This window comes from Indicator indicator, chromosome 16, assembly GCF_027791375.1.
Source record: "Indicator indicator isolate 239-I01 chromosome 16, UM_Iind_1.1, whole genome shotgun sequence".
Classification (NCBI taxonomy): Eukaryota; Metazoa; Chordata; class Aves; order Piciformes; family Indicatoridae; genus Indicator; species Indicator indicator.
Genome location: NC_072025.1, coordinates 8,542,188 through 8,569,752, shown reverse-complemented (window position 1 = coordinate 8,569,752; position 27,565 = coordinate 8,542,188). Strand labels below are relative to the sequence as shown.

The 27,565-nt window shown below is 36.8% G+C and overlaps 1 protein-coding gene across 1 annotated transcript in view; it reads left to right on the top strand.

Annotated features, from left to right (window-relative positions):
• CGNL1 (cingulin like 1) overlaps positions 1-27,565 on the top strand; it is a 49,219-nt gene that overhangs the window by 2,650 nt on the left and 19,004 nt on the right. Inside the window, exons 2-8 of the mRNA XM_054387819.1 lie at positions 10,344-11,946; positions 12,471-12,565; positions 13,497-13,590; positions 14,548-14,649; positions 15,349-15,497; positions 15,958-16,093; positions 18,115-18,327. Of these exons, the coding sequence (XP_054243794.1) occupies positions 10,363-11,946; positions 12,471-12,565; positions 13,497-13,590; positions 14,548-14,649; positions 15,349-15,497; positions 15,958-16,093; positions 18,115-18,327 (2,373 nt within the window). The 5' untranslated portion in view covers positions 10,344-10,362. The remainder of the gene's footprint in view (positions 1-10,343; positions 11,947-12,470; positions 12,566-13,496; positions 13,591-14,547; positions 14,650-15,348; positions 15,498-15,957; positions 16,094-18,114; positions 18,328-27,565) is intronic.

Sequence of the window (27,565 nt, the reverse complement as noted above, 5' to 3'; positions counted from 1 at the left end):
AGCCATTTTTCTCACTTCTTCACCCTCTTTATGCAACCCATATATTCAGGCTTAAGAAGTTTGTATTTCTTCTTGTGTCTGCCCCACTTCTCCTTCCTTTGTAGTAGGAGGTTGTCTTCTACCTGATCAGTTAAGTGATATGATTGAGAGCCTGGCTGTACAAAGAACTACATCTTTACAATGTAGAGATCAACAACTGTGTCTTCAATGGCATGAGAATGAGATGAAGATGTTGGAATTTCTCTGATTTTGTTGTTAGGTCTCAATAAACTGCATACTGAGGAAAAAAGTACTGGCTTGATGATTTTACAGGATTTTTTTTAAATATGCCTTGAATACTGTGTTGGTAGTATGCATGAACCCCCCTGAAAAGATTGTTTTTCTCGTTTCTCTTCTTTATGAAAGAATGGAGAGTCCTCCCACTAAGGATGCTGCATCACTAGGTTATCGTGAGGGAAGGTATTTCATGTGTTCAAGGAGTGATAAACATTCAGACATCTTTATTTGTAAACATTAACACATTTCAGAACTGCTTGACTCTCTGAGCAGAGTTAAATCTAAATGCTAAGTATGAAAATTTAATGTTTAAACCTGGGAAATTAACATTAGGAATGCATGTACTAAGATTTAGTGGAGTGGTAGTCATGGACTCACCACTGTTTGGGATTAGAGCTCAGCTCAGTGTGTTTGCTGTGACCTTGTACCATCTCTGCCAACAGAACTGGCAGACTCCTTGAAGGAGTTTACCCAAGTGAAGGTTTATAACTTTCTGTTTTATGTGAAATAGAAAGGATGACAAAATACATAGCAAACGTTTTAAGTACATAGTATAGTTTTTCTGCGAGTGCCTCTAAATTTTTAGCCAAATGATCTGTTTTAAACTGTTTTGTATTTCTGAGATGCATTAACCAGATTGACTACAAAATTTAACACAAATATCTTTTCCCATTCTGCTTCATTTTGTTGAAGACAGAGAGCAATTAGGGGAAAAAAAGTGATTGGAGTAATATCTCTGAAAGCACTTTAAAAAATCAGGGAGATTGGTAAAATTGGAAGGTCCCTCAATTACTTCCACAGCTGCTTTCTGTGAGGGTCACCAGGCATGACAGGAGTCCTTATGCCATGACTCCAAGAAGTCTGAGCATGATGGGAGCTTGAGTCCAGGCATTTGTAGATGTTCGTAATTCTTCAGTATTATGTACGTTGCATGCACAATTTTAATGTGGCAAAAATGTTGGTCTTGAAACTGTATAAATACAGTATGGAAGGGAGATTTACAGGATGGGCTGTCCATGCTTGCACATTCATATGCATATGTGCTTGTGTATTTCTGCATGTGTATGTGTGTGTGCATATACATAAACTCTCACAGTCACTTGCAGAAGCCTTAGAAGTAATTCCCAGCCATTAGGAATATTTCAACCTTACTTTAAATTCTATTGAAAGATATCTCTTAAGCTGCTGAAGCTTATTAGAATGAAAATTGGAACTGGGTAATGATTTTTTAATATATTTCAATGTAAAGCATTTCAGGTGGCCAGTATCAGGAATAGCGTGGCCAGCAGGACGAGGGAAGTGATCATGCTTACTTGGCACTGGTGAAGGCCACACCTTGAATACTATGTTTGGTTTTGGGCCACTCTCTACAGGAAAGACATTGAGTTGCTGGAGCATGCTCAGGGAAGGGCAGGAAAACTGGTGAAGCATCCAGAAAACAAGTCCTATTAAGAGTGGGAGGGGGAACTGGAGTTGTTTAGTTTGGAGAAGAGGAGGCTGGGGGGGGGGGGGTTGTTGCTTTCTACAACTACATAAAAGGAAGTTGTAGGGAGGTGGGGTTTGGTCTCTTCTCCCTATTATCAGGGGATAGAATGAGAGGACATGAGCTCAAATTGTGCCCGGGAAGGTTTAGATTGGATATTAGGAAAAATTTCTTTACTGAAAGAGTGGTCAGGCATTGGAACAGGCTGCCCAGGGAGGTGGTGGAGTTGCTGCCGGCTGGGGTCAGAGTGGCTGGAGAGCAGCCAGGTGGAAAGAGACCTGGGGGTACTGGTTGACAGCCGCCTGAACATGAGCCAGCAGTGTGCCCAGGTGGCCAAGAGAGCCAATGGCATCCTGACCTGCATCAGGCATAGTGTGGCCAGCAGGAGCAGGGAGGTCATTGTACCCCTGTACACAGCACTGGTTAGGCCACACCTTGAGTACTGTGTCCAGTTCTGGGCTCCTCAGTTTAGGAAAGATGTTGAATTGCTGGAGCATGTCCAGAGAAGGGCAACGAGGCTGGTGAGAGGCCTTGAGCACAAGCCCTATGAGGAGAGGCTGAGGGAGCTGGGACTGTTTAGCCTGGAGAAGAGGAGGCTCAGGGGAGACCTCATTGCTGTCTACAACTACCTGAAGGGAGGTTGTAGCCAGGAGAGGTTTGGTCTCTTCTCCCAGGCAACCAGCAGCAGAACAAGAGGACACAGTCTCAAGCTGCGCCAGGGGAGGTTTAGGCTGGAGGTGAGGAGAAAGTTCTTCCCAGAGAGAGTGGTTGGCCATTGGAATGTGCTGCCCAGGGAGGTGGTGGAGTCACCATCCTGGAGGTGTTCAAGAGGGGATTGGACGTGGCACTTGGTGCCATGGTTTAGATAGTCATGAGGTTTAGGGTGACAGGTTGGACTCGATGATCTTCCAACCTTCTTGATTCTATGATTCCAAGTGCGTGGACATGCCACTTTGGATCATGGTTTAATGGCCATGGTGGTCTTAATGTGATGGTTGGACTCCATCTCAAAGGTCTTTTCCAACCAAAACAATTCTGTGATTCTATAATGCAGAAGTAGCAGCTAAAACTTGAGCTCATATGGAGATGGGGGAATGTTTTCAGTGGCGTGAGTCAAGCCCAGAATATTTTGTCAGGCCTTGTTGAAACTGATAATGGGTTTGGGGTATGTCATCATGCAGTCATTTGCACACCATTAGCTGTTACTTACAGGGAGCAAATGTTCAGCAGTTGCAGCCTTTAGTTACAAGAACAATCGGTGTGTCATGTTACATTATAATTCAACAAACACTTCAAGCCTCATAAAGAGCCAGGCCTGCCTCTGAGTAATTGCACTATCCCACTGTGAAGGTGAGAAAAGTGGCAGCTTGTTTGGGAGCTGGTTAAACCTGTGCTCAGTGTACAAGCTCTGTCCACACTCCTGGTAGAGCAGTCCAGCACATTATGAAGTTCGTTTCCTCTGTGGAGTTATTCAGCTGCTCTCTTTTCTGCTCAGCTTTTATCTCTCAGACCGAGTATGATGATACCATCTTCTTGTCTCCTGGTGGCTGAGCAGTGCTGCATATTTAATTTTAAAGTGCATGATTGAGTCGGTTGAAAGAAACTAGATGGGTGTGAGGCCAAAGGTTTAAAGAATAAAATGTAATTAAGACAAACTTTAACAAGAGAAAAATTTGAAGCCATAAGCACCTTGAATAGTCATGAAGCTGTGACCTTGTGTGAGCTGAATAAATATGACTCTTAAAGCCTATTTTGTGTTTAAGTTTTGTATTTAAATATTTGGATATCCAGAGACTGACTCTTTTCTGCGTGTTTTCATATAGATGAGACCTTGGCCTTTGCATGTAATTGTAGTGATATAACTAGTCCTTAATTTTATTTAGGAATAAGCTACATGTGATCAAAGTTATGCTGGTTGCATTTGGCATTGCTGTAACTGCAATTTCTGAAGACAAGATTTATGGTTTTTTGAGTGGGAATACTGAGAAGAAGGTCCAATGATATGTCACATCTAAAGCCAAGGAGTAATTTTTGGAGTACAGGAACCTTTTTATTTATTTATGCATTTTGGGTAATAACTAATTTTATGTTCTTGAAGCACTGGTAAAACTTAACAAACCATTGCCATAACTCTCTTTCCATTTCTTTGAGAAGGGCTTTATAAAAGGCTTTTTGTTTTAACAAATGTGAGATTTTTTTTTCCCCTGAGCCTCAAAATATGAACAGGATGATCTCTTCTATCTAAACAATAATGTTATCATTGGGCTGTATTGAGATAATTTCCTCTGGAACAAAATACAAAGTTTCTAACACTGACAATTGGAGGAAAATGTAGTGAAACAACAGAGAATCTCTTGTGGAGTGAGTGTAATCATATCAGATGTTTGGTTACAAACCAGCTGTTCTATGTGAAATCACAAATTGCTTTTAGAATCTGTAAGTATCCTTGTGTCACTCAGCTGTTGCTTCTGCCAATACTTGAACAGATATGAACAGTTAGAACTTGATAAATTTGAAGAGAACATAAAATTTTCCCTTGGTGATTTTATGAATTTTTTTCCCTTTTTTTTTTTTTTTTATAACTGTCTCCTTTGCAAGTGTGTAATGAAAATGAGGAGCAATTGAGTGTGGTCATATCGTGTGTGTATGTAATTAACTCTGAGATAAGTACAAGGTTCTGTTGTTTGCTCACTTTCTGCATTTGAAGTTTATAAATGTTAATTGTACTGCAGTGGTGTTAAGAGAGAATGCAAGTAGATGACCCCAGTAGCTTGCATCCTGTGTTAGTGGCAAAAAATAGCTTGTACAGGTGTGTATGAGTGTGTCTGGGAGATGAAGCAGTATAGTGGTATGCAGGTGTTTGTGTCCACGTAATAGTTGTATCAACATGTCTATTAATAAACAAATGAAACTCTCCATCTCACAGTGTGGGACTACATGAGAGATAAATGACATGATTTAGTTCCTTTAACTGTATTTCAGATAGAAGTTCATTTCTGTTTTAGTGTATTTTCAATGTGCTATTTTGCTCATATTCAGTTTTGTTTATGATTTGGGAGAATCTGGAAACTAATTACTTCAGTAAAGAAAAAGCTTTTTAACAATGATATGATATATATATTTTAGTGGTAATAATTTAGAATATTACCTAAGAAGTTTGGGATTTTCTTAATATTTTTATGATCAACAAAAGTTAAAACTTTAATTTGCTCTCAGCAAGGTCATGCCATATTTCCTTTGTGGACAAATCCTGTAAAATTATGACTATATGACTGAATACTTAGCAGATTAAGAAAATGGGACAGTTTGAGACCTAAGGATCTGCCAAAATGTCTTGTTGTTGACTTATAGCCGTTGAAGCAGATTTTCCTTCTAGAAAAAAAAAAATGCAAACAAAACCTGCTAGTTGTCGTGCAGCTCAAGCATTTGGCTGATCTGTCACATACTTTCATAGGACTAACAAGATATTTTACATTTGAGATACTGACTTCCTCACACAGAACATTTTTCAGCCAGAGGGAGTATGAACCAATCTGTAAGAAAGTGAATAGTATCTTTTGCTGTAACTGCTGTTAGTAGTTCTTGCTACTTAATATTAAGTACACTTATCTTCCTGACCTTGAAAGGATGGCTGTTAGTATTTTGGTTTATTTTGGCTCAGCATCTTAATAAGATTGTTTAATACTTGGGCAAAACTGAAACTGTTTTGAAGGCTGAAAAAATACCTTGATTTGGTCTTGTCTTCTGTATGCTACCAAGACTTAAGAATTTGTGGTGTAACACTGGTATATGGAATTCTGAGTAACACGTGCCATATTGCTTAGGTTCCCAGTAACTCATAGTTTTTTCTCAAGCATAAAAAATTTTTAACAATCTTTTTCATTCCAATAAATAGGAAAAAGTGGGGCACAAGACTTTTGGACTGCTTTTAAAGGGAATGAGTATTTTAAAACTCAGAGCTCCATTTTCCAGTTCTTTATGTATAGAAATTTCGATGCAGACATCAGAGAGCCTGCATATACCAAATTAGGACATGATATATTGTAGACAATCCTCTGTATAGGCCTTTTGAAAGTTTTGAATTTTGCCTACTAGGCGAGGAGAGGCAGTTTACAGACAGTACAAGGACAAGAACAACTCACTGTGAAAGCTTTATTGTGTTCTGTAGCTATCATAATTTTCTTCGTAATAGTTGCCAGGAGTGACTGCCAGATACAATACAAATATAACTTTATATAGACAAAAAATATACCTCAAGTGGGAGAAAAAGCTTAAATGGAAATAAGGAATCTACATTAAAGATGGCAAACTTGTTGTTTCAGATGTCTTTCTGTTGCTAGATATTGGTCAGTTTGCTCTTAAACTAGTTTCATCAATCCTTTTTAAAGTCCTGTATCTAGAAATTTAAAATTTCAATTTTCTCTTTTCTGTTCTCCTGTAAGCAGTAGATCAATTTACTCAGGTACCCCAGAACTATCTTCCATATAGACTAAAAGGGACAGCAAGCCAGGCTCATTTTCCATTTGCAGGACCCTTGGGTTGTAGGTAGTGTGTTTGTGAGATTGAGTTCCACCAAGTGTACAAACATTACAGCTTTGGTCTTTCCATGAATTATCCTGTCTGCTTCCTTTTTGTTACCCTCACAGTATGCAAGTTTCCCTTCCTCTTCTAAAGTTATTTCCTGTCTTTTTTCTGTAGCACTGTCATTTATTATTGACCTAACACCCGCTTTGTCTTTTCGTGGTACCGCTGGTACTTTCTGAATAGTCAGCTGCACAGAGAAGCCATTATTTAGCTTAGAGAGCAAGCTCAATGTTACAGAAAGCTGGAGGGCAAATTTTGTAGTTCCTTCCTGTGCAGAGTGAAAAGCCTGGAGTAAACAAGTGTTGCATTCCTGAAAAAATAATATAGGCAGTGCCTCTTTTTTTTGGGGTAAGAAAAAAATCGAGATAAATTTCATAGAACCAAATGTAATTTGATAATTTATCCTTTAATAGCTTGAAATGTTCATAATTCTGAAAGTTCACTCCTCTGAAGAGAACGTAGTGTGGTATGCCCTAATCCTCCGTTAATGAAGAATCTTCATCCGATTCAGTTTTAGGAGTCTCAGGATTATGTTATTGGATATGAGGGAGTTCCTGTTTTACTATCATTAGGGGAAACAAAGAAGAGGCCTAGTACCATAAGACAAGTGGAAAAGTCAGATGATTTTTATTCTTTCAGATTCCATCACTAGATGTATGCAAAAAGAGCATATATGTAGAGTGAGGCAATACCTCTTAAGGATCTGTGGCTCTTTAAGGAGGGCAGAGAACATATCTGCTGGTGGCAGATCTACATGCTGCTCAGCATCTCTGCCTGTGTTACATAGCTCGGGAGCCCTGTCTGTTGAGTGCAGGTAGTTGGCTCAGAGGCTAGAGGCAGAAAGTATGAGGTGCTTTATGGCAGATGTGTTAGAGGTGAGCTTGGTAATGAGGGTGTATGGGCAGGATGCAGAAGAGCAAGCCTTATATGCAGATCGTGGCAATTAACAGGATTGGGAAGGCATTTTGTTTTAATAAATCTGTCCTGTAAAATTGGCTACAGAAGAACTGAAATGGATGAGTGCACACAATTCCGTGCTTTTGTGATGCTGTAATGCTAGGAAGGCTGCAGAGCTGCTGAAGAGAACAGCCATGTCTGGCAAAGGGGCATGTTTGTCAAAGACTCTTTTCTGCTCATGTTGGCAGGGAGAGCAGTCATGGTTCCAAATTACAGGGCTTTTTTGGTTTTATTTTGTTGTAAGGTGGGTGTGTCATAGCTCCTGGTAGCTACCTTTAAAATAGCTGTGAAAAGAAGTGTTTTGGAGGCATTTTTTAAAAAATGCTTTTGACCTGCTGAACTGTCAGTATTGCTGTCCTGTAGTTCTTTGTGAAGTATCATATCACCACTGAAGAACAAACTGCTGCAGAAGAACGTGCAGAGTATTGAATTTTCAGACATGAGAATCTCTATACAAAAATGTCATCATTTGTATTTTTGGCAAAAATAAGTTGTTCAGAAAAATGAAACCACTTCTGAGTAATGGTAAAATATTGGACTTTCATACCCACTGGAGGACAGTATTTAAAATGAGCAGTCACACCTTCATGAAAGCTTATTTTTAAAAGAAATCTGAAAATTGAAAGGCCTGAACCATTCTGACTGCTGGTTTTGTTTGTACGTTTGCAGAAATTTTTAAAGGTTTCTGTTCCTGCAAATGGGAGTTAAAACACAAATTAAATTTGGAATTTTGTGATTGCCTCAAGCAGTTCAAGGTCATATTGCTGCCAAAATCTGTGATCCTATCATTCCCTAGTGCTTTACCTTCTGATCTGATAGAAAACTTTTTTTTTTTTCTCCTGGGTTGGTAGAGCTGTGTGTCAGCATGGTTGCTGGCTCACAAAAGAAGGGAGGATTGTACAAGCTGAGACAACAGTGTGCTGGAACTGTTGCTTTGGGGATAGAGTGTTATGGCCTGTGTTGTTTTTTTTAGATCAGTTGATAGCATGTGTATCACCTGATGTGACGGGATGGGGCCTACATGTGGTTTTCATGGGGTTTCAGAGTGAGGAAGGGACTATGTGGATACAAAGGCTTAGGCCTGCAGGCTCAGGCTGAATCTATAGTAAATTCATCAAGTCACTTTCTTTAAGGTCTTGAGAGTTTTCAAGAAGATATTTGATCGAGAAGCACTCTTTTGCTGCAATTTCAAATAAAGTACCTTTTCTGGGGCATACAGTGAGTACATTCCAATGATATATGTAAAATTTTGATGTGTTGCCTAGTGGAGTGAATCTGCTTTGTTTGTGCCAGACTGTTTCCTGAGTCTTTCATTCTGTGTTCTTTTGGACTTTGATGATGACTGCATTTACTGAACTTGTTAATCAGTATGTCCAGCTGTTTAAGTTTGTATGATGTAACTGTAGAGAATCAGGCTGTTTCTTTTCTAGACTGTTCACAAGTTTTCAGGTGAAACTTTGCTGCTCAATAAAATTTGTCTTGGTATGAACAGCAAAGAGGTTACCAGCCAGAAGGAGTCAATATACTATCATTGTTTTAAACTGCAGCTGAATTTTTAAGCTCTGAAAGATATTCATGGGTGCATGCCCTTGACTTTATTGATCCCTGTATTATCTCTTGTTCTAGCAAGTAGGTATTTTCAATAGAAAATAAATTATTGAAGTAGTTATTTCTTATGTCCTGATTAATTTTTGTATGCTATTGCGATAATACCTGCTTCACAAATAGGAGATAAGAACTCATTTTGTAGAATAATAGAATGACAGTTTATCTAATTAAGAATTTGTGCAGAATGATTACTTCGTTTTCTGAAAACTATTTTAAACTCCTCTGAAATAGCAAATAAAATTACTAGCAAGACTGCATTATTTAAAATTAAAAGTATTAGCTTAGTAGAATCCTTGGAACTAGAATTTGTGTCACCCTCTATTAAAAACCAAACCAAAACTATGTTTTTTATAACTACAAGTAAACTACTGTTACTACTATTAAAATATCTAATCTCTTTTCCTAAGCTTAAGATTTAACAGACTGTTCTGTCATAATATTTGAGGGCATCAGCAGGAATAAAGAAGATTAAAACTGGACAGTTGTAGCTGTCAGTGACCCCAGCTGTCAGCTCCTCTACTGTATCAGATGTCAGGATTTCAAGGTTGATTGCATTTAACTGAGTATGCCAGTCTGCAAATTTTCATGACTAAGGTGTACGATCAGGCATCAGTGTTTTCAGATATTCTCATTTTTGGTATGGTTATGTCCATCAGAGGAGTGGAGCAGACAGATGGGAAAGGAATAGCTTCAGTCTATTGCTGTCTATTGTTCGATCTATTGCTTTAAGCCTGCCAGAGTTTGAGATGATGACTCTACAATGGTGTGAAGAGATATGACTAACTAATTAAACAATTGGCAGCTTTAAAGGGTTTAAATTTTCATCAGAAAGGCTGTGTGAGGAAAGCCAGTAAGGCTTTTTAAAATTTATTTGGAAATGTTTACAATACTACAAAACAAGTGTTTTCATGTATTACCACATTTTGGTATGTAGCTTGAGAGTATTATCCACAGTTGCTTGACATTCTATAAAACAGAAACGCTGAATAAAGCCTCCATATATTTGCATTTCTACATGTGTTATTTTCTTGTAGAGGTAGTGGCGATTTATATATATATAATTTTAATTTTTTAGAAAAATGTTTTTCCATAGTTCCAGAAAAATGAACTACTTTATTTAAAAAACTCAAAAATGTGCTTTGACTCAGACAAACTACTTATATTTGAAGTAATTTGCTTCCGAAGCAATTAGCACCTATTCTGTGTTAGTAAACTGAACTGTTATTTCTTAACTTTTGCAATTGTAAAGTAGCATTACATTGATCCAGGCATTACATCACAATAGATTTACTTTGGCCTTTGCATAGCTTGTGTATTAATTTCTCTTCATATTACTGTTAGTTCTCATAATCACACTGAATGGTGGAATAAAATAATTGATGAAATAATCTAACGTGTTTAAAACTGACACTTTTGTAATGTTTCTTCTATCCAGCTATAATCCTCTGATAATCATGGAGCCATATTTTGCTGGTTTTAAGCATGTGCAGCAGGACTACGAAGTCACTCTAGAACTTGCAAGTGAGGAGACTCAGAAAGCTAAAAACGCACAAAATTCTAGGACGGGATCTTACGGTGTTAGTATTAGAGTCCAAGGAATAGATGGCCATCCTTACATAGTACTAAACAACACAGAAGGATGTTTGTCAGAAAATCCTACTCCTGGAAAAGAACAGCAGGTCATTTCTCAGGCTGTAAGCAAGCCAGGCACAGACTGCAATACTGCTTTTAAGTTGGAGGACAAAACCAGTGAACACATGAAGTTTCCTGCAACACAGGACATGCAACCCTGTATGGTTAAAAGCCTAAAGATAACCAATATGGATGAAAAGGAAAATGGAATATCAGATTTTAAAGATGGAACAATGAAATCTTCCAATCTGTTGAACTTTCAAAGACATCCTGAACTTTTACAGCCTTATGATCCTGCAAAAAATAGCTTGAACTTGGATAATTACCAGTCTTCTGTGTGCAGTACCTCTAAATCTGTTGCAGATGCAAAAACTGAAGCAAAGCCTTGGATTTCCTCATCTAAAGTAGTGTCTCTACAGAAAACCAGTACATACCTTCCAGATCCAGCCAAAGCAAATTCAAAAAAGATACCTTTCAACAGGTCAGTAGAAGTAGGAGACCAAAATAAGCAGCCACTGGATTGTCACAGGAGCACGATCTGCCCAAATGAAGTGTGTATTTCAGAATCATTTCCATCTGCAGGAGGATCCCCATGTGTTAGTCCCACTGCTTATCTGGAGACAAGAAAACCTAGACCAGATGTGCTTCCCTTCCGCAGACAAGATTCATCTGGACCACTATTGGATGACTCAAGAAGATCCTCTTCCTCGTCCACTACTCCCACTTCTGCAAATTCCTTGTACAGATTTTTACTCGATGACCAAGAGTATGCCATCTATGCAGACAATGTTAATCGTCATGAAAACAGAAGATATATCCCATTTTTGCCTGGAACCGGTCGTGATATTGATACTGGTTCACTTCCAGGAGTAGATCAGCTGATTGAAAAATTTGATAAGAAACTTGATCCTCACAGAAGAGGTAGGTCAGGAAAAAGGAATAGAATTCATCCGGATGATCGTAAAAGATCAAGAAGCGTTGATAGTGCCCTGTCATTAGGGCTTGATGTAAATTCAGGTTATTTAGGTGACTTCAGTAAAAGCTTGGGTAAGTCAACTGAGCACTTGCTGAGATCATCTGAGGTTTGCCTTCACAAGCAATTATCTAAAGAACAAAAGTCACCTTCCAAAGAGATGAAGATTTCTGCTCGAAGTGTTGGAAAACTGCAAACGCCTGATAAAGACACTGAGAACACCAATTTCAATTCTTTACAATACCATAAACAAAATGGAGCTGATAGTGAGAGCTTGATGCTTAGATCATCTACACTCCCAGGACAGAATAAGAGAGAGGAAGTTAGAACAGTAACTTCTACATTGGTGTTGCCAAATCGAATTACAATTCCGTCTGACTCAGGAGCCAAGATTATTTCTGTGAAAACATTTTCATCTGTCCCTAATGTACAGGTAATTTTGAATTTACTTTTAAAGTTGTGTTTTTCACTGTAGCAGACTAAAACTTACATATTGCTAAATGCAGATTTTTCTGCTCTTTATTGGAACAAATTTCCATCACACAATGCTTCAGATAGCAGAATTATACTGCAGAAATGTAGATGGACAAAAATTATTCCGGTAGTAGCAGGTATAGAAAACAAGGTTTGTACAACACCTTATACTTATATGGATGAAAGAAAATGGTGAGGCCAAAAAAGATTATTGTAAATGATGTTATGATGATTTTTAAGCATAAATGCACAATAGTAGGATGCTGAAATACATGTAACTCCATGTAAAATTGTTTTCCTCCTTTCATTGTAGACTGCTTTCTTCTTGCAGTAAGCCAAAACTCCAGTGGATCATTATGAACTGTAGGTTCACAGTACACAAATGATTTCATAATAGAACAGAATGGAGAACTTCAGTTGTACATGTTGTATTTTCCAGCCCTCATAGGATTCTATTTTTGACCTTTTATCTTGTCCTTTTAGGCAACTCCTGATCTGTTAAAAGGCCAACAAGATCTTGCACAGCAAACAAATGAAGAGACTGCTAAACAGATACTTTACAATTACCTTAAGGAAGGGTTAGTAAACTCCCTTTCGGAGAGGAGACTCTGTTCTCGAAGTTTGTTTTTTATTGCATCTAAAAAGTGAAATCAAAGCTATCATTAAGTGAAGGGTCTGTTTCATAATTCTGTATCTCAATTGTGTCCTCTAAGACATTATAAGATCTCAAAATACCAAGGCAATCAGGACTTGTATAAGGTATTGTGCAGGATTTGTTAAATGTACTTGAAATTTGTGAATCAGAATATATTTTGTCTTTTAAATAGTTTCAAATTTAAAATTCATACGGTATGGAGGTTCATGAAAAATTCAAATCAGACCTCATGTAAGTTAAAGCTTATAGATTTTTTTTTTTTTTTAACAAAAGAAGTGTTGCCTCTTAAGGTTTAGCAGAAGCTTTCTTGTTACTGTGCATTTAATCCTTCATCCACCTATAACTTTTTTACTTGGTATTTTCTAATGATAACTTACTGAAAGATGAAGGAAGGGCAGATGAATTAAAATACACATGATGAACTTAGATGTCTTTGCAGGTTCTGGCAGCTGTTGAAGTTTATTTTATGGTGTTATACTTAGGACTTGCAAAACCTAGCACTAATGACTTCTTATTTCTGCATGTTGGAGTGTTTGAATAATAGCCATACTGAATACTTGTCTTTATGCAGCTACAGTTGTGTAGAAGAGAGTTACAATTAAAGAGTTCAGTAATGTGTTTTTGTTGGTTTTTAAAAACTATTTATTTATTTGACAATATTTGGAATTTTTTTTTTAGTATCTCTTTAAAAAGGTTTAATGAAATCATAGTTAAGGTAAATGTAATGAGACAGTCAGAAATTATGTTGGTTTTATGGTGGTGATGTTCAGTAGTTCAGACACTCTGAATTTTTGATGCTAAAAAAATAGTGCCTTTGATCATATTGTTGCTTATTTGTACTGTCTATATCTTAGAAGTGCTGATAATGACGACGCGACAAAGAGGAAAGTCAACTTGGTTTTTGAGAAAATTCAGACATTAAAGTCAAGAGCTGCTGGAAAGACGCAGGTAATCTTTTATTAAATGTGGGTTTGTTTCATAGTGATACAGTCTTAAGAGGGCTTTAAAAATTTGAAACCCCTCACTGACTTCAATTAGACTATTCTTGAAGTCCCTCAGTAGTATAGCTTAATTTTAATCATGCACTAAGTTGACCTATGGGAAATCTATTTAACAACTGAAAAAGAATGTAGAGGAATCTATTGTGAGAGATGCAAACTTACCATGGTCATCAAAAGGTTGTTGGATTGAAGGGAAAAGCTAACACTCATAGTTTTCAAAAAATAATTGTGGAGCATCTTTTCACTATAGTGATATCTAAGAGGAGAGAGCATTTGAATTTCTAATTTAGAAAAGCAGTAACCCAGGATATTGTTTAAAATCCATATTACAATAATAACATTTTTGCACTCTGCTGATGAAAAGTGTTTGTTTCCTGATATATGTTGTACTGTTTTTTTCATCTGAAAAGGCAAGTGAGGAATGCCCAGTTGTCAGAGTGATGGCATAAGAAGGATTAAATGCTTGCTTTTGATGTTTATTTTATCCTGGGCTGCAACTAGTCAAAATGAAAACATAAAAAAAAACCATGTTTGAAAATCTGTCTTAACATATGAACATGAATCCTTTTGATGTCCATTTGGTGTACCTCCTGACATCTCAGTCAAATTTGGCCCCAGCTACTTGTGATTTAATTCATATGTTGCCTAATTTTAATTTTTCTTTAGGTTTGTATCTTTTCTGTATTATTGGCAACATGCCTTGAGCGATTACCAAGAAGTTCAATGAAAATCAAATCATATTTGGAAATATCAGCTTGGCTTGACCTGTATGAAAGTCCCTGGTTGCTCAGGCAGTTGATGCTACACTTCATTAGCTTTGCTTGTAGCTTTAATTTAGATTTTAAAAAACAATTGTCAAAGAAATCCTGGCCTTGTGGAAATAAACAAATGTGTTTAATTGTAGACTTCGGATTCTTCGGCTGAAGTAAAAGCTTTGACGGAGCAAAAAGTAGAACTTGAAAGGAAAGTGGAAGAATTAGAGAAAAAACTGGATCTAGAAATTCAAGTATGGCACTTTGTTGTTACATAGCTTTTGACTATTTCAGATATACCTTTCAAAGTAAGCGGCAGCTGATTACCCAGATCAATCTTTTTTGTTTCATGTTCTGTTAAATCCAGCTACATCTGTACTTTTACAGAAGGCCTTTTAAGTGTAGTTGCTCATACTGTAGTTACCCTTTTCAAGAAACCTCCTTCTTTGTATTTGGGAAGGATTTTGGAGCAGAGAATAAAAACCTTATGTGTCTGCACATTTATAATTTCTTTGGTATCTGCAGGGGTAAATGTTGACTATGCTGAGACAGACATGGAATAAAAGACATTGTATTACTCACATAGCTGCTGTTTATCAATTGTGGCACTATTTTTGCAGTGCTGAATTCAGAGTAATTAAGAACAGCCATGCTCAGAAGACATGAGAACAGCCTGGCTTCCACTTTGCATTTGGAGTCTGAGAGAAGAATCAATATACTTGAAACTGCTTAGCTAGTACTGAGGATGCACTTCTTAATAAAAATCAAAAAAGAGTGCTTTGTGTGTTTTAATAAACATTACAAGAATTTAATATTCATAAATTAATAAGCACTTCTGAAAGTGAAAAATATCAAAATCTTTAAATTACTTTTTTTTGTTTAACAAAAAAGAGCTTTTAATTTACTTGTGCTTAGTCTATTACCTTGCTTAACTTCTGGTGTACAAAATTCAGAATCAGCAGAATTCCAAAGAGGAGAGAGATGCTACACGAGCAAGCCTGAAAGAACTTCAGTTGCAACTCAATGAAAGTATATGTGAAAAAGAAGCCTTAAAAAAGCAGCTGGAAGAAAATGAGAAGGAACTCAGACAAAACCTGGAGGAGTAAGTTAATTCTGGACGTTATTAATTGGGATTTGTACCTTTTCTTAAATCTTTTTGATTAAAAGTACCTTTGTCACTAGAATATGTTAATGGAATTGGATAGAGTGGTATTTGTTGCTGTTTAAAAGGCATGATTTTAGAATATTCAGAAGAAAGATTGGTGAATTATAGTCTTTTTAGTGTAAGTTGCTTTTTATATTTTATGATCTTAATGTGTTTATAATATGGAATCACTTGAATACTTTAGTCAAGAGTATTGTACTAGGTTTAAAAATAAATACAACCTTCCACTTAAATACCTGCTTAGAAATTCTAAATTTATCCTTTGACATTTCATTTTTCTGTCTCATTATAACCCTTTCCCTCATGAGGAACATGGGAATAAACACTTGTAATTTTTTAGTACTTGAATTAGTATTTCTATGAATTGTAAAAATTCTATCTATTTTTTCCTGATGAGGCTTTTTCAAGTGAAGATGGAGCAGGAACAGCACCAGACTGAGATCAGAGATCTTCAAGACCAGCTCTCTGAGATGCATGATGAACTGGATAATGCAAAACATGCTGATGAAGGGGAGAAAGAGGTTCTGCTTGAGGTTAGTTACAAAGTACTGGAAGAATTGCATAAAAAGTGTGCATTGGGTTTGGCTGAGCTGGAGTTAATTCTCCTCAGAGCATCTTTCTAGTGCTGTGTTTTGCAGTGCTGTACCTGGGTGTTGATAACACACCAGTGTTTTGGCTACTGCTGAGGGAGCACCCATGCTGTGCTTTTCCAACATTTTCCCACCCCAAGAGTACACTGAGGGGTGGGCAAGATCTTGGGAAGGGACACAGCTGTGCCAGCTGACCCACACTGGCCAAAGGGGTATTCTATGCCATATGACGTCAGCTCAGATAAGTAAGCTAAGTAAAAGAAGGAAGTGTGGGGATATTCATCCATGGCATCTGAGCCTTGCTTCCCATGAGAAACTGACCATCACCTGCTGATGGGAATTAGAGAATAACGTCTCTCTTTGCTTTTGCTTCTGTGCACAGCCTTTGCTTGTGCTTCACATTATTAAAATTGCTTATATCTTATTACAGGGCTTTTGTTATATTTTCCCCTCTCCTCTGCCCATCTAAGAAGGGGAGTGATAGGGTGGCTTTGATGGGCGTTTGGCCTCCAGCTAGGGCCAAACTACTGCAAAACGGGAGATACAGGTAGAAGAAATACATGCCTTAGATTTTCCCATTCTATCAGTCTAAAACAATATAACACTATTAGTTGATCTAAGAAAGCATATTATAATAACTGCATTAACACTAAAAGGAATAAAAAGTGTAAGTACCACCATTTTATAGAGTTGAAAACCAAATAACTTAATGGTTGAGGAACAACTGAGTTATCTGCTATTGCCAAATAATCACCTCAGTGAGTTTTCACGATTAGATAGGATTTTGGGTAGGAACAGGGAAGATCAGTTTAAAGAAAGTGTGTGTGTGTGTGTGTGTATATATATATATATATATAATCAAAGCCAGATGAGATTTCATCTAATAAAAGATCTCACCAAAGCAGTCTCTAACTCTTGACTCTGTTGATAGCACTGAAAACCATTATGTATGGAGACAGACTTTGACCTGAGTAGAGGAGGGAGGGAAGACTCAAAAGCACCTCTCATCTAATGTTGGTATAAAGGAGATAGTGATCAACATTTCTGTTTTGTGGGGGTAGAGTAAGAAATGAGTGACACAGCTGCAGAGATTTAAAGTAAACACTGGAAAATATTTTCTGTCAATATGGATAATTAAGCAGTGGACTGCAGCTGTCTGGGACAGTAGTAGAATCCCTTTCATTGTAGGATTTTAAGGGCAGAATCGATGATGTGTGTAAGGAATGGATTATATGTACTGATTCTGCTTCAGTGTGGGGGAAGTTTACATTATTTTTTGAAAGTGTAATTATTCCTAGCTTGAGAAATACAAAACTGGGCAATGTTTGAAGCTGTTTGATCTTCTGTTAATTTATTCTGTGCTTGTATGCATGTATGTGTATATTTATTCTTCAGAATCACTCACTACCTGTTTCCTTCTCAGCAATTTTGAGACAAGAAATGACTTCAAGGTTGAACAGGGTGGGAGGAGGAAAGGTTTAAAGGCATGGACTCAGTTGGGAAGTGTTTGTTTTGTGTTCAACACTTGCAGAAGCAATTTTCCTTATTCTTTCCAGCAGAAAAGGCAACAAGGAATTAATCACCAAGTTCACTTCTCTTGCAGTGTGGGAGGAGTTTGGGTTTTTTTGTGTTTTTATTTACCCCTTTGTCACAGAAGGTAGGACTGAGGGGAGTTGTACAATTCCAACCTTAGTTTGACTCCTGCTTTATTTACAGACAGCATAATGTACACCATCAAAATGTTTTCATAGTTTTGCAGCATCAAATATGTTGACCCATTATATAAAAACATCAGCTATATGTTAAACTTCTAAGAATCTTAGGTTTTCAGTAAATTTGTATGTTGGTCATACAAAATGAAATTGACCTTGGGGAACTTAAACTTAAATGCTGTCCTCTGAAACACAAAGAGAGCATCCATTGTAGATGTTTGTCATGCAGTTGTGTTTAATTTTGTTCTTTAGGAGCTGATGCAAATGAAGCAGGATCTGCAAGAAATATTAATAGCAAAAGATCAACAAGAAGAGATTTTGAGAAAGAGGGAGAGAGAGCTTACAGCTTTAAAAGGAGCACTAAAAGAAGAAGTATCTAGCCATGACATGGAGATGGATAAACTGAAAGAGCAACATGATAAAGAATTGCACAATCTACAGCAGAAGCTGGAGAAAGCAACAGAGGTGATATAAGTGATTACAATTTTGGGGAAAAATCATATCTCTTACAGATGTCGTATACTAGATGATTTCAGGTACTCCTATTTTATTAGTAAAATAAGCAAATATTCAAGCTGGGAGATTCTTAGCTGCTGAGGAGAATAAGTTTTATTTCCTACACTTACATAATGCTTCAGTCGTTTATCACAGCTGAAGTTGTGGCCCATTCTTCAAGTAGTTATTTACTATTGTGTCATTGCAACCTTGGAGAGAAAATAGATGGGAATGTAGAACAGAGGACCATTTGTTTGTCTTGGGTTAAATGCAATCACTGAAATCTTGAGAATGTCCTGAAGAGTGCCAGTGTGGCTTGCCAGAGATGCTGTTGAAGTTACAGGTTTGGAGCTTGCAGTTCTCTCCATTTCTTTGCAGCCCACTATTCCTACCTGTCCTGTTCCCTGGTTACATTGTCATGCATTTCCCCTTCAGCTACTTAGTGCTAGTTTTCTTTTTGTTTTATTTTATGTCCTTTTCATTTATTGAGCTTTACTGAATGGTCAAATGAGTGTTGGCACAAGGGAGACAGCAGGGATTGGCTGTCTGGAAACAGAGGAGGAAAACAGAAAAGAGAACTGAAGGAATTGCCTCTTCTACCATCATCAAGAAGTGTTTGTGAAGAGGAGAATAGGAACAGTTTTCAGATGTGTACATCTATTACTGTTTACCAAAAGATGCCCTCTGTGAAGCTAGCTTTGCAGAGACAGCAGCTGGGAAGTTTTTGAAAGATTTTTTCTTTTTTCCAAAGGGACAGTTCTTGTAAAATTTTGACTGTCATTTTTACAATGCTAGTTATTTGTGTCGTTCCTGTATGCCATTCCCTCATTTAATTTCTGACAAATATTTGAGAAAATTTCAACAGGTAAACTATCTAAATCAGAATCTAAATCACACCAATCTAAATCAGATTTGGAGACACTGTTTTATGCTTAGAAAGGGCCATGCTAATTTATATCTTTTACCTACACCTCAGTGGTGTTAGGTGAATTGCAATTATCCTACTGGTCGTGGCTGAAGATACAATGTAGAACTGAATGGAAATTAAACTGGAAACTTGAGAGAATTTTCAAAAGTTTTTTATGCTTTATGAGCAAAATAGGAGCACGTATAGAAGGTGCTGGGTTGATATTGTATGACTGAATTCTGATAAAGACTATTATTTTAAAGGAGGGTGTTTAAATGTGAAATTTTCTTCAGTGGTTACAGAAGTCTGTATATGCTGACCTGTTTATTCAGCTTAGGACTTCTATTTGAGATTGTTTGGCTTTGCCTAAATGTGTTGTTTCTCTTCGTTTGCATCATCATGAAGATATTTGACTCATCTGAGCTACCTGAACTGAACATTTTTCTTTCAGATAAAAGTAGAACATTTAAATGATCTTTTTTTTATTATACAGTAATTGTAGTGACAGCTTAACCTCAATGAACCATCTTTCAAAGTTACTGCATGGTAATTTACTGTGTTTCAATTATGGGACTGTAATTATGACTGACAAGAAATGAAAGAGTAGTCTGTTTGGCATAACAATAACACAGTCTGGGAAATGGCTCTATGACTGGGTTGCTGTGGCTTAGAGATGGTTATAAATAGCATTTACTTACTTGTATGACGTAGTCTGTCTAATGGTAAATTTAATAAGATGTTCAAAAGTGAAATTTAATTAATTAATGTTGTGCTAAGCACCAGTTCTGCTCTTCCAATTCTGCTTAATGGGAAGTTGGTGGTGGTGTGTTTGGTTTTTTTGTTTTGTTTTTTTTTTGTGATCTTGCTAGTATTAGTACCTTGTGATATTAGTATCCTATGGTTGCTGGCTGAGATAAGTTGCTGAATTTGTTATACCATCTATCAGGAAAGTATAACCAGTATCTGCTGGGAGTTAGAATAGTGATCTGGGGTGATCTTACATCTGATGTTAATTATTTGTTTTGTAATTAATCTGAAATACCCAAGAATGTGTCTGAAAATAATGTTTTACACAATTGAAGCTCTTCAATTATATGTATTTTTTTAATGTTATTGCAAGGTGAAAAGATTTATATTGGGTGGTAGGATACAATGAATTTACATCAAAGATTAATGGAAAGGACCACTTAGTTGTATTCAATAAGGAAAATGGGTATACATTCTGTAAGTAGTGGTTTATCATACAGAAAATGTGGATGCTGATGTTTGATAGATCAGCGTGTATTAATGTCTGTATATACAAAGTTTTTAGTTCTTATGTTGCTTCTGTATCATCTAAATAATGAATAAATAAGTTGTGATATATATGTTAGGCCAGAAAGGAAACTTTTGCTGAGAGAAAGGAAGTAACTTTTGTGTTAGTGTTAATAGAATTTTTCAGCTGCTGGAGATGCTGGCAAGATACAGATAGGTTGGCAAGCAAGGTACAATGCATTTAGTCTGTGTGATTGGAATGCCACCTAGATCTGCTTTGAAATCGTGTTAGAAACACGCTCAATGTTATCTGATAGGGGAATAGGGCAGGGTTATTTGACATGTGCGATTTCTTATAATCACTGATGGGGTAGGTTCAGATCCTGTGTTTCTTGTAAAGAGAGGCTTTTATGTAAAGCCACAGATATTAAGATATTAATTTTCTTTTCTACAATTTACCTTCTTAACTCATTTTTGTGTCACATGTTTTGCTTTTGGTGTTCTTGAGGTGGCTGTGATTGTTCTTAACTTTATTGCTTTGTTTATTAAGACTAAGACCAGATCATTTCCTATTTTCTTTTAGCAATAATAGAAGTTTTACTCTTCCCTAACATATCTCTGTGGGGTAATAGTTGCCCCATAATAAAGGTTATAATAAAGGTTAAAAGAATGTCTTTCTGATAGAAACTGTTTTCTCCATAACAGCAAGTACTGGAGCAGAAACGAATAGAATTCCTTCCCGGTTTTAATATAGCACAGAAAGTGATATGATTTAGTCTGATCCTATAACACAGCTAATTAACTAAGGGGAAATCTTTAAGTTATCATAAATAGCTCTATAAAAGTATTGTCTTGATAGTGGCAAAAGAAACAAGTTATATGATAGGAATTACTTGGGCATAAGTTACATCATTATGCCCTTGTATGTGTGTATCCATAATTCATCTGAATCTGCATCCTGAATGCTATGTCTGAGTCTAGTTGGTTTACTTCAAACAAGATACACAAGAATGGGAAAAGATTTTGAGAAGATGAACCAGGATTTTGAATGCCACTGGTGGATTTTTTTTTTTTCCTTTCCTCTGCTTGCCTGAGGCAGCCTTTGCCATTTTAAAATAACACTTTGTTTCAACAACAGAAGCTGGTTGGTAACTGATCTAAACTGTGTAGAGAGTCAGCAAATGGTGGAGTGACAGGTGCGAGTCAATGTTCCCTCTTTCATGACCCTCCCCCCCCTTTCATTTTCTGCCCTTTAAAAGCCTGGTACATGTTTAATTGATTTCTAGTGTGATCCTACAAACAGAGATGAGTGGGAGAAAGAGAAGGAGGATGTTCAGATAAAAGAGTGATAGTGGAGGAAAGCTGTAGGCACTTTTTTAAAACAGGCGTATTTATTTGAAAAACATATATTAGAACTGGAATATGTGTGAGATAGATTTGATTTGATTTGTTTTGCTGTGTCTTTTCTATGCATGGGAAGGAAGTTCTTTGGTAATAGCATCGTGTGTTTTTAGGCACTTATCAAATGAAATACTAAACAAATTGTGGAATATTTGCTGTGTTGTCAACAAGAATAACATGTCTCTAAAGCACACTAAAGACGTGACTTGATGACTTTGTCTTTGGTCTTTTATTTCCATGCGATTTACTCCTCCATTCATTTAATGGGGACCTGTGTTTGGATGCAGAGATTACCATGAAACTACAACTAAGTGGTGTTTATACTCCATGTAGAGTCAAGAAAGCCTCTGAGTAAAATTATCCTGCAGAGTTCTGTTTGAGTTGGTTTAGACCACATTTAAACAAGACAAAAAAAAGGAAGATCCCTCTTATCTTTAACAGTAATTTCATCATTGTGATCCTTATTCAGCCAAGACTGTTTCAGTTAGTCTGGATTGGTTGGTTGTGGGTTTGTTGGAGTTTTTTGTTTGTTTGTTTGTTTCTCATAGTTAACAAGAGCCTGTGCAGTCAGCTAATTCTTTAATACAATCAGAAGGGTCTCTAATTCTTACCAGCAGAAGACAGTATATGTATGTTCAGGTGGTTTGCTTATTTTTATATGCATGTTCAGTTTTTGACAGTATAAGTCCATTCAGTAGGGTACAATGTGAACACAGAACTAGTTAATATTTTACTCTAGTCTTTGCAACAACTTCTGACCTTGAAAAAACTGTTAGTATAAGACAGTCTGGGTATGTCATGTTACATAGCTAGAAGGTGTAGTTAGTGATTGAGAGGTTAGTACTTTCCTGAATTTCAAATATTTCTTTCATAGCATCTAATAAATGAAAACCTAAATAGTTTTGGAAATTATATTAAAATATGATACTGTTTAGATCAGTGCAGGTGACCTTACAAGAAAGCAAGACTTGTCCCTAAACTGCTGAATGCTATTTAACTAGTTAATAGAATGGCTCTAGCTAAAATGGAAGGAAAACCAGTCTAACTTGCTTGAAATCTGTGCACTTGCTTACTGAATAATCTCTTGAAAAACAGCTGAAGGTCCAAGCTGGTTGGAGCATACCTCACCAAGAGATAAAAACCCAGACCCTTTTAATAGGTGACTAATAACGGTTAATTTCTAAGCTCATAGCCATGTGTTTAAGTAGACTAGGTCTCATTTTGAGATAATGGGAAGAATTAATATATAATCAGTATAAGGTAGAAAAGCAGTAAGTGTAAAGCTGTTTAGGCCTGTTAATCCCTTTTACAGAGGCTTGGGTATTTTTTGTTTGAGGTAGGAGGGAGGTGGCAGCCTAATGTTCCATTTTGCTTTTAAGAAATTTTTCCTCTCTTCAGAAGTATGAGATTTTATTATCAATCCTATCCAATGGTACTGTGGGGTTTTCAGTTGCTTTAAGATAGTGTCTAAGGTTAGAAGAGTTGCCTGAAGGTACACAGTGGGGAAAATACTGGAACTAAAACCAGAAATTAACACCTATTATTTGAATTCATAAGATTTAAAAACTAGATGACTGTACCTGAATAATACTTATTTCAGAAGCTCTCTTCACTGGAGAACTAATAAAGATTATATTTAAAGGGCTGTCCATATGTTGAGACTTGCTATGTTTGTCTTTTCTTCTTGGGTGTCAGTGTTTGGGTGTAGATTGGTTTTGGATTTGTGTTTTTATTTTTTTATTTTATTTCTTTGGAAGTCACCTGGGTGTTACATAGGGAAATCAGTGTCTAGTTGTTTTATTTAAACTTGATTGGCATATATAAGAAAAGGAGAGGAAAAGGCAATAGAAATAGATTTGATATCTCCATCACTGTTACCCCCTTGGGGTCATTTGAAGGAGCTGGGTAGATCTGAGTCTCTAAAGCTATGTGGAACTTTTTACATGTAGTACAAGAAGTTAAACAGTTATTCTGACATCAGCCTAAAAAGGTGGCCCACAAGACTTTTAGAGTTGGTTTTAGCAGACAATATCTTCTTCCTTGATACGTTATCTACACCAGGAACAGAATGACATGAGCAGCCACATCATTCCCTTTTATTCAGCAGGTTTTGGAAGATTTTTGTGTTGTGGAAAGAATACTTGAAAGCGTGGTGCTAAACCATTAAAAACAAACAAGCAAGCAAAAACAAAACCACAAAAACATCTATCTGTGCTCTAGCTCATTTTGAATAGATTTATTCTTTAGATTTGTACTTCAAGTATAGCAATTAAAGAACAGTTAATTAGTTGAATTCAGTTTTACTCAGTTGAACTTGATTCTGAAAGGAAATGTTAGACTTTTAGAAAAATTGGCTGTTGTGCCTAATAAATATTTCATCTAGCAAAAATTTAACAATTCTGATAAGCTGTGAATTAAAAGCTTAGTTTTCCTCACTTCAGCTCTTTATGTATTTTGTAAAAAAATTCTAAAAGCCCTGCACTGTGCAGTCACAGCCAAAGGGAAATTTCACCAGCTGAAACACTGAAGTCAGCCAAAACCATTTTTTAATATGATCAGTTACACAACCACTCTCATGTCATTGCCAGTGTTGAGGGTGTGGTAAAAAAAGGTGTGGCACCAAAAAATATTTTCTACGTTCCTATCCAAGAGATTTTTTGCCATATTCAGGTTGAAATACAATATTTGAGTTGCATCTTGAGTACCCTACTTGTGTGTTTTATTCAGTTTCTTTTGGGTTTACACAATAATGAGTGTGAAGGATTTTGATGCCTTTTGAAGTAGCTGAGCTATTCTTTAAATCTGTTTTCTCCTTGCACTAAAGTTGAGAGTAGAATAGTGGATGAATATATTTGCTTTACAGAGATTTTTGCAACAAAGGAGTTGAAACAATATTTAGGGCTTTATTTAAATTTGGTCTTGACTAATTTTAAACGGATTTTAAAAAATGTATGGACATGTATACAACTGTATACAAGGACACAAACTTGATTAGATTAAAGAAGCAAGATGAGAAGTGAGGGAAACAAATGCTGAAGTTGCAGTATGGCAAGTAACTTAGGCCCAAAGCTGAAAACCAATTACTGCATCCATATGAACTCCAGCATCTGTGACTATGTGGACTCAAACGAGCAAACCTGTGCTAAGTAAAACTTTATAAATCAGATCTACATACCAGATCAAATAGTACACATATATATGTGCATGTATTCTCTCGCTGTCTTCTCATCTGAGTTGAATGTAACTTTGTACTCGTTTAAATACAATGTTTGTGTATTTCATTTATGAATGTTTTTCAGACTTTGGTCTGTCCCTGTACTCAGTACATACTATTAACTTCTTTTGAAGAAAAAACTATTTTGATTATTTCACAAACTTAATTCCTTTTCTTGGCATAACTGCAAGCTCATGAGTAATGTTACTTACTCCCCATATTAAGTTAGAAAAATCAGACAAAGATTACTGTCAAAAAGGTCCATTAGTTGTGTATGTTAAAATTAAGGTACCTAGGTTAATGTGGTGTTAACCATTATGTAGTCCTTGATGTATTCAGAGTACCATTTTTGCTGACATAAATTGCCAGTGTGCACTCAAGACTTTAGAAATCAAACCCTAGTGTCTCAAACTAAGCACCAAGGAAGTTCAAGAACATGCAGTTATTGATGGTCTCATAAAGGTTTAGTTAACTGACTTTCCTTGGAAGCCCTTTGGCAGAGACTGGAATAGACTGTGGATTCTCCAGGGCTATTTTTAGGTACTTTAGCTGTGAACCTCTTCTTTCTATTACTGCTCATTTCTGCATCAATATCTCTTTCAATACAAACTCTTGTCTTGTTTTCAAACTGATTGACTAATTTTTTAAGCTTCAGAATTAAAATATATGAGAACTATTAAAAAATTCAGAGGTTATTAACCACCTTGGGCTGTTTACCTCTGCATAAGATCTTTTTTTGTTGCCAGGAACTGATATGTTGCAGTGGACCTTTCTTGTAAGGTTTGATGACTTGTTTTGTTCATATTAGTTTGGGTCCGCTGCAGGGCTAATAAGTGAAGCTGCTGCACGTACACTATGGCACAGTGACAGTGTCAGAATACAGAAGCTTATCTTTGAGTGGTCGCTGAGAACTTCATATTGTGGAATCTCATCTTTACAGCTATGTTGTCTTACTTCTAGACAGGCTTATTTTTCTACCTTGAGCTTTTTTAAACATAAAAGTTGAGAAAGTAAAATAAAATATTTCCTGTATTCAAAAATAATAAATGAGAAGATAGAGAATCATAGAATGAATGCACTGGACTGGAAGGGCCCTCTAGAGATCATCCAGTCCACACCCCCTTGCAGTAAACAGGGACATCCACAGCTAGATCAGGTTGCTCAGCTGCATCAAGCCTGACCTTGAATGTCTCCAGGGACAGGGCCACCACCACCTCCATGGACAACCTGTTCCAGTGCTCCACCACCCTCATAGTAAAGAACTTCTTCCTAGTGTCCAATCTAAATCTACCCTTCTCTACTGTAAAACCACTTCCCCTTGTCCTAGTGCTACATGTCTTTGCATATAGTTCCTCCCCAGCTTTCCTGTAGGTCCACTATTGGAAGGATGCTGTAAGGTCTCTGTGGAGCATTTTCTCCAGGCTGAACAACATCAACTCTCTCAACCTATCTTCATAGGAGAGGTGCTGCAGCTCTCTGATCATTTTGGCCTTCCTCTGGATCAAGTCCATGTTGTTCTTGTGTTGAAGGCCCCAGAGCTAGACACAGTACTCCCGGTGAGGTCTCACCAGAGCAGAACAGGGTCACAGAATCATGTCTCTTGATCTGCTGGCCATGCTTCTTTTGATGCAGCCCAGGATGCAATTTGCCTTTTGGGCTGCAAGTGTGCATTGTTGGCTCATGTCCAGCTTTTTGTCCACCAGTAATCCAAGTCCTTTTCTGCAGGGCTGCTCTCTATCACATCATCCCCCAGCCCATATCGATGACGAAGATTGTCCTGATGTTGGGTTTTGGTTTGATTTTGGGAGTTTTTGTTGTAGGGCAAATCTGTATGAATATATGGTATTTCGTTCTAGCTTTTGTCTTCAAGAATCTTGTTTAACTGGTTTTCTCTGTTACATGCTCTGTATGTGTAAATGTACATAACCTCATTTCAGCTCTCTTGAAGAGACTGATCCATAGTTCTGTGAATTAAAGATCATGTTATATTAACAACATTCATTATTTTTCATATTCAACGTAAATATTACCATGTGACCTTTACCTGGTTCTGTTATCATTGGTTAAATTTGTATCAACTTAGTAAAAATGACTGCCAAAACTTTACCAACATCCTCAAATATTAAATTAGCAATATAAAAGATTTATGAATGGATACCAACAGGAGTCATTAATTGATGTAGTGTCATTAAGCCTTGATGACCTTTTGTCATCTCAGACTGACTTATTTGTAATGGTGCTATATATAAACATGTGTGGACTAAAGGATATAGATCCACAGCACAATCTGCACATGTGTTTTTTTTCCTCATTTGTACTCACTAGCCCTATAACGTTGAGGTATCCTTCTGCTTTCATCCTCATCGCTCTAACCCACTCCAATGCTTTTGCAAACAGCTTTCAACTCCTTTTTTTGAATGTGTGAGCCAGTC